This window comes from Elaeis guineensis, chromosome 7 (assembly GCF_000442705.2).
Source record: "Elaeis guineensis isolate ETL-2024a chromosome 7, EG11, whole genome shotgun sequence".
Taxonomy (NCBI): Eukaryota; Viridiplantae; Streptophyta; class Magnoliopsida; order Arecales; family Arecaceae; genus Elaeis; species Elaeis guineensis.
The window spans coordinates 3,390,386-3,401,916 of NC_025999.2; the positions used below are offsets into that span (position 1 = coordinate 3,390,386).

General features: G+C 38.4%; 1 protein-coding gene across 1 annotated transcript; it reads left to right on the forward strand.

Annotated features, from left to right (window-relative positions):
* The first annotated feature begins 364 nt into the window (after positions 1-364).
* Positions 365-1,102, forward strand: LOC105049238 (uncharacterized). The gene is made up of 2 exons (XM_010928817.4): positions 365-685; positions 811-1,102. Exons 1-2 carry the CDS (start codon positions 496-498, stop codon positions 930-932), a joined length of 312 nt encoding a protein of 103 aa, XP_010927119.1. The 5' UTR covers positions 365-495; the 3' UTR covers positions 933-1,102.
* Positions 1,103-11,531: the final 10,429 nt, after the last annotated feature.

The window sequence follows — 11,531 nt, forward strand, 5'->3', positions numbered from 1 at the left end:
TTCTAATTAGTCTCGAGTTGTATCTTCCGCACGAAGGAATGATTCATCTTCTTTAGCGACAGCATCCGTTGGATCTCGCCCCACACAGCTCTCAAAGCAGTCCAAACTCCGCTGCACGGCTCTGGAAGCGATGATTGCGCGATCCATCGGTGGATTCGCACGAAGGAAGGACAGCCCCTACCCTTCTAAGCATCCGCCCGGAGCAATCTAACCGTCATCCTAATTAATAACACATATCGGATTATTTCGGCATTAGATTCACTAATCACCGGTTCTTTTAGTTTAGCACGCATTCTCATCGACCATGTACCGATTCTTACCTTCCTTCCATCTTTTCTCGGTCTCGGACGCCAGTAGAGAGTGGAAAAAGGAATACTCTCCTCCCGCCGTTTATTTTTACCTTTTACCTCTCCTTGTCTCTCTTTATTTCTCTTCTATTCTTTCCTCATCTCCAAGAATAAGGATTTGGGATTTAGAGATCGAGAGCCGTCTCCAATGGCGTACGTGGACCACGCGTTCTCGATCTCGGACGACGACATCATGATGGAGACGTCGTACGTGGTACAGAACCGGCCTCCTATCAAGGAGATCGGCCTCGCCGTCTCCCTCCTCGTCTTCGGCACCCTTGGCATCGTCATCGGCATCTTCATGGCCACCAACAAGGTCGGCGGCGACCGAGCCCACGGTATTCCCCAAACCCGATCCCAATTCCGTTCCAACCCATTCTCCTCTCTAAACCCTAGCTAGGGTTTGTCTCTCCTTTCCTGGTTTCCTTTTGATCGGTTTTCTGATGCTTTTCTGGGAAATTAGGGGTTTTCTTTGCGATCCTGGGGTCGATGCTCTTCATACCGGGGTTCTATTACACGCGGATCGCCTATTATGCTTACAAGGGGTACAAGGGCTTCTCCTTCGCCAACATACCGCCGGTTTGAGGGGTTTTCTTTGCTTGGGAGCTGCCTTCAGGTGTTGTTGTCATGGCTTGTCGTGTGTACAGATCTCGTCATGTAGCCTGCCCTCTTCCTTTCCTTTTCTTGTTGTACTTATGTTTGAATAATCTGTTGTGCGAATCTAGTTGAATACGCGAGAATGAGATTTCCTGTCAGTTTGTTTCTTTCTCTCTTTCTGATTTCATGATTTGGTGACTCTGGTGGGATCTTCGAAACAAAGTAAAATTAGAAAAAAAATAATTCAAGATATTAAAACTGTTCTTTATAGCTGCAGACAGGGAAATCAAGAGAAGTTATCAAAAAAAATTTATTTTTTATAGTGAAAATCTTTGAACTTGTAGTGGTTACTGTTAATTCGGTCTCTCATTTCTTTAATATCACGTTGCTTTTAGAGTCTGATTGTCTAATAAGTAAAGTTTTAATTTCCATAAATTTAAGAAGTATACAATTTTAAAGCAACAAGTCAACAAGGGGTAGGTATATAGGAGAAGTCAAGAAGTATAAAATTAAGACATGAGAACCTCACTAAAATAAGTTTTAAAGCAAGGAGTTTCAAAGGGATTGAGGACACAAAATGGATGGTGGAATTCCCATGTAATGATAATGGACCATATCCAAGATGAATTAGTTAATAGAAGAGGTTGTTTGGAGTCTTGTAAGTAGAGCCACATGCAGTTCAACCTTGCTTGTTTGGATACTTACAACATAAATTGCATAGTAAGTTGAGTCGCTTGTTGGGCTACAACATAGGGCTATCTTGTGGTAGGTCGATTTGCAGTTATAGTTGCAGTGTTACAAGTTGTAGAAGCTCGAGTTGGTATCTTAATCAAAGACAAAAGATTTTCTCTCCTACTCCTTCCCTTCCCATCTCCTCCCTTGTCTCGCTTCAAGTCTCTGCATGCTGTGATTCTTGATGTCACTGCTAGCACCTCAAAACCTCCAAGAGGCCACAGCCACGTCCTCCTCTTTGAGCTAGACTACAACAGGCCTCTCCTCCTCCCCTTCCCCTCTACTTCCCTTCCTTGCTCTCAAGTCCCTCCTTACTGCTGCCCTTGATGCTGCCACCAGCCTCTGTTACCTTTAGGAGGCCCAAGGCTATGTCCTTCACCATGGACTTTACTGCATCCCCCTTCTTCTTTACTCTACCTCCTCTGTTGCTACTAACCCCTTCCTCCTCTCTTCTTCACCTTATCTGGGCTTCTCAAGGTCTGCATTGCTGCCAACTTCCCTATTTATGGGCACCCAAGTCCATGCTTAGGCCCTTGTCAACAGCGGCTTTGACATTGATGTCTTCATCCAAAACACTCTCATTCCCATACATGTCAAATTGCACTGACTTGACATTTAGTCGGACGATGTTCGATGGAATATTTGTCAAAATGCCTCTCTTTTCCTTAAGCTCTCCTCTAAACACAAGAAGTGAATTTTCTTGTAAGCCAACTCCTACAACTAAAGTTGTAATATGACTTGAGTTGGAATGCAACTTCAACTATAGAGCTCCAAATAGCCCTAAAATGAATTAAGGCTTGAAAGGACCTAGAAGAGAAGGATAATAAAGCTCTTTATTTCAGGTAGAAATAAATACAAGTGCATTTTGTGTTGACATATGAATAACAGATATTGTATGATGAATGTAAGTGGCAACTTGAAGAATGAAGACCAAGCTTTTTTGAATATGGAGATGGCAAGAAGGAATTTATAGTTTGCTAAGAAGAAGCAGATCACACATTATAAGGATGGCAAATATCACATATGAACCAATCCCTTTTTACAGCAACAGTTCTCGCTTCAATATGAGTATTATTTTTTTCTGATTAAACAATGTTTCACTCAGAACCTCTTATTCACGATGCTTTAGTAAATGCCCTTCCTGCATAATTAGTGGTTTCTTATTCAATTTTTGGATCGGTTTATATGCTGATATTTAGGGAAAATTGATAAATGAACCATTGATGATTTGTTAGTTGTCCCTTTAGTCATGTCAAAAGAATCATTTACATAGATGATAGATGCTTTTAGTGTTCTGTTCAGGGTCCGCTGAACCTTTATGTCTGCCATCTTACAGGGTGAAACCTGTGAAATATGTCAAGTTATAAATAAATGATGGTATCATTATACTTTGTATTAGAAAATTGGTTCCTTCATACTGTTATACTTTTTTAGTGAGATAAAGTAAAGAGTCAATGGATGCTCTCTAAAGATTATGCTGTAAGAAATTTGTTTTCTTCTATCAAGCTTTTTGATATATGCAAAGACATATGCAATATAGTCTTGGTATCGGGCGCCATATTAGTTCCTTTCTAGTACTGTGCGATATGTTCCTATTTGGTGGTAAGCCTCCTCTACACCCCACCACCCCAACCCAACCAGGTAGTGGAAACCTACTCAGAATCAGGTGAGGGCCAGATCTGAACCCAGGTCACAGTGATTTTACCCACTGATCAAGTTGGCACCCTTGGTACCAGTTGGTATTTAAAGCCTTGTATACAATATCTTCTCGATGTTGGGTCATATATGGATTATCATCAAAGCATCCAATTTAAATATTTTAATTTATTATTTTTTTTTCTTTTTACATGAGGATGAGTCCTGTCATATGCCTGACGGTGGTCTTGTCTACAAAAACATCTTCTTTAGTACACTATAACTTTTTTTCAGACATTTGTGCCCTCATCATGCTTACAAAGTTCATTTGACATATTATGAAGAAGAAGATAACTTTAAGTGGTTGCACAGTTTGTACATTCTGTAATCCTAGAATTCATACTTGGGAAGTGGGAACTTGGTAAAAGTAATAAAAAGAAAAGGCATGACTTATGGGCTTCTTTCTTGTAGGATATGCCATTGCATCACAGCTTTTTTTTATGGTCCTTTCAATGAAATGTTCAACCAAAACTTTCTTGCATTAGACTTTCACTAGACATTGGACTATCTTATATAGATGAGACCCATGAACTACTTCACCAAAAATTGTGTATCTCTCTTAAGAGTGGTTGAATTACTATTGTATTTTTCATTGTTTAATTGTTCACTTGGCCATCAATTTAGAGATGCTTGATTAATGATCATAATTTTTTTTAAAATGTTACAGTTTTAACGCTGTACGACAAACTTATTTTATTAAATGTTTCACCATCAGTCCCCAAATACAAGGTTTTAAATCTCATGGGATGGAGATGTCTCAATATCTTCATGGAACGAGATGCTCTGCTATTCCGTCCCATCTCCCCATCATGCATCTCGATAGATATCCTCATTTTCTCTCCCTTTCTTCTTTCATTTCTTTTCTTTTTTTCTTTTCTTCCTTTTTTTTCTTTCTTTTTCTTCTATCTTCTTTTCTTTTCTTTTCTTTTATTATTGTTTCATTGTCTTATACCTTCCTTTCTTTTCATTTCCTTTTTTTTATCTTTTTTTTTTTCTTTCTTCCTTCTTTCCTTTCTTTTTCTTCTTCTTCTTTCCTTTCATTTTTTTCTTCATCTTCCTTTCTTTCCTTTTTCTTTCTTCTGCTCTCCCTGCATCAATGGGTTTCAAAGTCCCGACCCCATTCCAGTCTCATTTTCTTACAGGAACGTGACAGGATGACTGGGATGCCCCCCATCCTTGTCGGGACATAAAACCTTTCTCAAATAGCCAAAATTTGAAGCTTCAACTCAATCAACTGATAAAGATGGCTATCATTAAAGTTAATTTGGCTTCTTTCTTCTTCAAGTTCATGGAAGTTCTTGTAACATGTGAAGTTACCGCACTTGCAATGAGAAGTTTGCTTGACACTCCTAATCAAGAAATTCCCTCTCTCCTTACTATGTAACTCGCTAGTTCATTGCATCATTTCTGTCCACATATTTGCTTCCTTGTTTGCTTGATTGTAGACATGGTGGTCTAACAATTTTTACTTTCACTTTGTCTGGTGAATCTTAAAGACATGATTCTGGAATATTCACAGAGGTTAAAAAAGTCTATTGGGTTATTATACGATGTGTCCATGTTCTTGTGCATGCCATAATGTTTTGTAACTGTAGAATTCTAGAGCTTGTTCAGGGAAATCTTGTGTTTTATCAAAATGAATTTCAGGAAATTTAAAAGACTGGTAGGTTGAGTCAATGCATTAGGAATATGAGAGAAGGTTTCAGATTTATGTGGTGCGTGAGTCAATGCAACATGATGTATCTGGGATATATATTGGAGTTTTGAGCAATAGCTGCTTTCACTGTGAATCGTATCTCCTATCTATTCTACTGCTTACTGTACTAAACTCTAATCTATCTAACCTTCATAATCAATTTGGTCTTATTTCTTGTAATTTTACTAAATTCCATATATGCCAACATGGTACATTATTTTTTTCCTACTAAGCAGTGATTGGCGTCTATGCAACAGATTCCCTTTGATAAAGGAACTGGAACTTTTCCAAACCAAAATGTTTATACTTCAAAAGAATCTTTGAGATGAAATTGCTGCTTAGGGAGCAAGATAATATGCATTATTTTTTTAGGGATTGTTTAATAGTGTGGGATTTGTTCCGATTGGCTTCTGGGGTTATTTTCTGTGCTGTTGAAATGATTGTGTTTTTCTATATCAATCTTTGCTTCCTTTTTACTTTAAATAAACCCTTTCCCTGTCTTGGGAATCATGGAGGATTGCTTCTAAAATTGCAAGAATGTAAATTATGTAGCCATTACTAGTTTTCTGAATATTACAGTAGGATTCTCTCTTGGTCGCAGTTACCTTTGCCATGTAATACCAAATCACCAAGGATTGAGCTGGTCAAAAACTTTCTAAACCTGGTGGATTATGATACAATTCTTCATAGATATGGGATAGTGTTGCATGTTAAGTTTAGAGGGATGTGAAGATTTATATTTCGAAGATCTGGGTAAACAATCTTCACTTGGCCATGGAAAAATTTCTGAACTGTACTCCATAGTTAAATAAAAGGCCTTTTTAGTTTGACGTGGCAAATCTACATTGTCCAAGACTTTTGAAGCCTTTGAAATATTTATCACCTACAAAAAACATGGAGATTCGTTTCCATTGACCATGCTTCATTATAAGAATATGGACTAAATGCAGTAAAATATCTGGAATCAGTTATGATGTTAATTGGTTTTTTGACCATCAACTGGAGCAATATATATTTTGTTTAAGGCCATACTTCCAAGTCATCAAGAATATGCATCATGAAACAGCTTGCTTCCTGGATTCAAGTTTCCTGGTTCCTTTTGGGTTCAAGCTTTTTGGCTCCATGGAATTACTGTTAGGACAAAATTCATCATTTATTTAAAATTATATCTGTGGCTGGATGGTTATTTATTTATTTTGTTGTCCAAGGTCTGAACTTGAGTAGTTCTTTCCAAGCAGGGACGTTGGAATTTAAAGTAAACCAGAACGTTCTGTATAATTATTATCAGTTTTACATAGGAAATATCCATTCATCACAGAAGCTATATAAGGTCCATTAGAGTTTAGGTGATTGCTGGAAATGTTTCAGTTTTTTTTGTTGTAATGGTGTTCGAATTGGGTATGTTTTATTTATTTGTTTATTTGTTCATTGTCTGTTCCTTCTATATTAGGGTCTATGATTTTACACCTGTGCTCTAAAAAGTTTAGTTATTCTATGTTAAAAGCAAAGATGGACTGTTGAGGATATTACTGAAGATTTTGCTGTTTTTGTGGTGGAACCCACACCCTTTCTCCTGTTATCCAACTTTCTTACTCTTTCTTTCACATTTTATCTTGACATGGCCATCATGTATAACATTGTAAATTATTGGCCATGTATGATATTGTAAATTACTTGTGCATCTTCGTTGTCACTTCAAGAACTTTTTTTTTTTTTTAACTAGATTGTTCACCCAAGTTACTGTTTGCGCTTGAGTTTTTGGCAATGCTGATGTAAATCCTCTACATCAATTTTTTTTTCTTTTAATTATAGATTGGTGGATTCATTCTTTTGTCATTTTTGTTTAAGGAGATGGGTCTTATGTGATTGGTGTTATGCAAATTTGACTTTAATTTTACGTAAGAGGTAAGTTTGAGAAAGTGATGTGACCCAGTAAACTAAAAAGGAAAGTGAACTTTAAATAGTTAAATTGCAGTGCTGTACTTCCATTGGATCAACCAACGCATGTAAGTTGAAAAGTGTTGTACTTGGAGGCAAAATGATTTGCATACTAACCATATTTTGTTTTAATTATGCAATTAAAATCTAACATATTCATAATAAAATCTCTTCTTTTCATCTGCCAACAGCAATGCAAGGGGAATTGACCATGATTGGTGCTCTTTGGTGGTTCAAGTGTATAATTGCTTTGTTGCCCTTGTTTTTGGTGAGGTATTGAAAGTCAATTTTTACTAGCATTCACTTGCGTGAGAGTTGCATTATAACCCTTCTTTGGATAAGCATGGTTCAAAGTGTAAAGAGATGGTGCATAATCTTTGAATTCTGAGATCTAGCAAATACTTGGAACAGTTGATTTTTGCATCCTTATTCAAACGCTTCATGCCATTGTTTTTACTGGAAAGCAAGGGGAGAAGTAACGTTTTGTATAGGTAATTGTCAAAATTTGGTAGGGATATTTGGTGTTCTGGGACAGTTTTGAGAATTCTAATGGAGAAAATTTATGGTGTACATTAGAGAGAAGGAAAGATGCATTCTGAAAAGTTGACTTCCCAATGGTCAAGTATACATCAGCTATTGAAGAGGCAGATTAGAAGAATAATGTCTAGGAGAACTAGAAGAAATTATTTGGTGTATATGATGATGAATTTGTGGTAAATATGTAGTGGGAAGACAGTGAGGTAGCATTTCTCATGCTGGTGGCAGCTCCATACCAAGGTCATCATCAATATCAATATCATCACTGCAAGGTGGGAGCATCAGTTACATATCCCAACCTTGGGAATTTGAGTGAGTGGATTTGTATTCCTAAATAAAGGATTTGCTGCTGACGTAGATATGCAAGCAAGTTGTTTTGATCTGTTGACAAGAATCACAAGGTCCATTTTGGAGATTATTAAATTCCATCAATAATGGAAGTAGAATCATGTGCTTGTGACAGTATTGATGCTTTTAGTATGAGATTAGATGTGATTTGGGGTAAACTTACTCTCTTTTAAAATTGATTGTGAGCATGGTATTCTGAACCGGTCCGAATCGGTCGGTACATCCTGTACCGTACCGAACCGGCGGGGAGCTGGTTCAGTTTAGGCCGGTTTTTTGGAAAATAGCTTGAATGGGACCGAACCGATCGGTTTGGTACGTTGTTGGCCCGAGCAGTCCGATATCCTGCGGTTTGGTCTGGTATGGTACGGTTGACACCGGTTTGGTCCGATACGGTTTGATTTGATTTGATTTTTTTTTTTTTTTTTTTGTCGTTGAGTGGGATTTTTTTATTTTTTTATTGTCAGTATGGATTGATACGGTACAGTACCGTATCGATCGGCAACTGGCACAGGGTCCAATACCGATATTTAAAACCTTGATTGTGAGCTTTAGGTCTGTTAGATAATTTCTTGTCTTTTCGGGTTTAAAGCATGGTTATTGTAAAATTGTGAAGGATGATAAAGTGGTTACAATACTGCAGTGCTTGTGCCTTAAAATTTGGATGCACAATATCATGAAGGAAATATCTTCATTGATTGGGTCCGTCGATACGGAGAAATCCCACTTTATGCGATGATGTTGGTACTTTTGTGTAACATGCTTTCGCCGGCGATCAGTATTGGCGATCTTATTCAGATTGAGAAATATTTTAAAAAGTCAATCATATTGCAAGCTTCCAAGATGTTTTTGGTAGTCAGATGTTTAGGCCGTACTATGGATGGAACCTGATTCTTCGTTCCTGGACATGAATGTGAGATTCCGGCTAGCTTCTAGTGGACCAAAAAGCTGCAGTATGTGAACTAGAGAATTTCTGCCACTGATGAGTTTTTGTTTCTGCAGCGGCTCCAATCTTAACATGCTGTGATTTTTTTTTTTATTTTTTGGGGTAAGCTTGACATGCCGTGATTTACTATTCTGGTCAGAGTTATGAATTCAATCTAGTTGCAGTTTCTATTGAATGGGAACAGTCCCAAAGTGTTGCCTTAAGCTTTTGATGGTGCTAACAGTGAATTCAATCTCTTTCAGTTTCGTTGAATGGCAGCATGCTTATTGAATGATTTGCGTTGGTCCGGTTAAACATCTCATGGTTCTACAATTCTTTTCTATGTTGGCAGGATTAAATACTTCCTGGTATTTTTGGGTGAATCATGGTTGGATTTTAGGGGAGTTGGCTTTGAAAAGATGCAAATCAATAACGAGGGTTTCTTTAAAAGACTATAATGAGGATTTTGAAGCACAATTGCTTGGGGTTTCTAAAAGTTCATATATTTCATTTCTTTCTTAATATTCAGACCTTGTAAGTTTGTAAACCCACGTCATTTTTTTTTTTTTTGACGCAATTATCTACCTCATAATTTATGTTCTATCATCTCATCCGTACCATCTGTTTTTCCATGTTCCAGTTAGAGTTCTTTCAACTTTCTAACTATCAATCCGGTTAAGTTTCTTACGAGCTGTTGCACAGAGCAGTCAAAACCTGAATCCTGAATCGAGTTTCGAATTTACTAACCTTCTTACCTAAGTAGAAAGAACGATAGTTATCAGAATGGAAGTTCGCGGTCGTCATCATCTTTAAAATGGTAACCTGTGAGCTGCTCATGCTCATGGTTACCCGAGTCAGAAAAGCGTGTGCAGATCCAGAAGAGAGCTGGAAATGTTACTCCCAAGAATATTTTGAAAAGTGCTCGGGGAAGAAGGTATTGGAGCGAGATTATAGAGAGATTTGCTGAACGCCAGTGCGGTCGTTGAGTTCCACTTTATTCTTTGCGAACCTGGAGTTAGTAGATTTGCCCTTTCCAGCTCTAGAATGCAATTTTTATCTGAGCTCCTTTTGTAGTCCACCGTCCAAATGGAATATTTACAGGATTAATGTAGCTGTTTCTTATTTGGGAAGTCCAATGACCGCATTTGAGTTGTTATTGGAAAATTAAAGAGCATCTTCGTACCCATTAAAAAAAAAGAGCATCCTTCTAGAACCACAACCTGGACTGGACAGGGGCTGAAGTGAGATTCTTGAATTGAACACCTGACCTCTTATACAACGGGCAAGTAATACCATCGAAGTAATATCGGTGGCGAAATTTGGTCTCCTGTTTTTTCCCCAAACATCACTGAATAGTTTTTACTGAAAAATTTCCTTCCCGCTTAAGTCATGGGCATGCAGTGGTTAATGGAATAGCATACAGGACGTCATCTGCCATAAGGGACCGGTAAGGGAGTGTTGATAGGAATCAACACTGTTGCCATATTTATATTTTTCGATCTTACTGGACCTGGCCGTTTGGTGGTGTAGATTGAATTATTTGTTTCTTTCTTCCACCAGACCAACAAATTGTTTTACTACCTCAAATATGATTAGTTCACATTCTTAAATCCCAACTCCAATGTACATACGTCGTAATGGGTATCCTCCAACCCACTTTGGTAACTATTGAATCGGGTTCTGCAATTGCTTCTCATCATAACCATCAAGTACCAGGGAAAACAGATCAGATGAGCCATCCTTTTGCATCCGAACCAGAGATGCCTCAAAACTGCAGGCATTATCATATGCCTCAGTCATGGTTTTAAAATTGTGATCATGAGTTTATCCTTTGGACTCACCGTATTCAAAGGCACTGAAACTTCAGTGTACGGGTCCCTCTTATGTTGATCACATTCCAGCGAGAGACGGTGGGTGGGGTTAGGTGTGCGTCACTAAATTAGGTTGCTTTTAAGCCTTGCACCCTCTACGCCCATCTCCGAGTCCGTGGTCGACAATTTAAGGCTAGTGGGCCCAGACTTCAGAGAGAGCTTACCATGCAACATATACTCTCGTCAGGCCGCGACGAATTGTCCACTCCGCCTGCGCGATGTTTCTTTTCTTTATTTCTCGATGTTCTCCGCCTACGCAATCCTTTTTTTTTTCCTCCCCTTCGCTTTCTTGCTTTCCCATCTACTACTCACTTTCCAACCTTTCCCTTGGCTTCTCTTGCCTTCGGCAGCCTTTTTTTTTTCCTTCCTTTCCCCTCTTTTTTCTCCCTTTCCTTTCTTGTTAACGACCGTTACCTTTTTTTTTAATGTTCTCCTGTAGCACCAAAGACAAATACAAAAGATCCATAGGATTATGTTATATCAGATGAGAAGTGTTTAACACCAGCAACGGGGGTGAGCGAAGCGGACGAAAAGAGTTTGGCATTTACCGTGGTTCGCTGTCAGCTTTGGTTGCGTCGAATCCCAATATTTCTTTACGATATCCGGCGAGCAGGAAATGAAATGCCGATAATCTCCCATATTCATTTATCATTTTTTGTGATGCTGATACGACATGTCTATAGGGACAACGGGATCTCATGACAGTTGTCGCTCCAACCAACCGTACTCTCCGTTTCCTGCTATTGTATTCTATTTATTGTCTATACCCATTCATTGCTTGAGTTACTCATGTATCTCCCCCTACATGAAAGTTTCGTATGCAGGTGGTTGGCTGGAGTGGTTTGGTT

What these genes read in the sequence shown, in the direction of transcription:
- LOC105049238 (XM_010928817.4), top strand. Translation starts at nt 496, where the DNA reads ATGGCGTACGTGGACCACGCGTTCTCGATCTCGGACGACGACATCATG. An exon ending in CGGCGGCGACCGAGCCCACG is followed by an intron (nt 686 to 810) that starts GTATTCCCCAAA and finishes CTGGGAAATTAG; the next exon opens with GGGTTTTCTTTGCGATCCTG.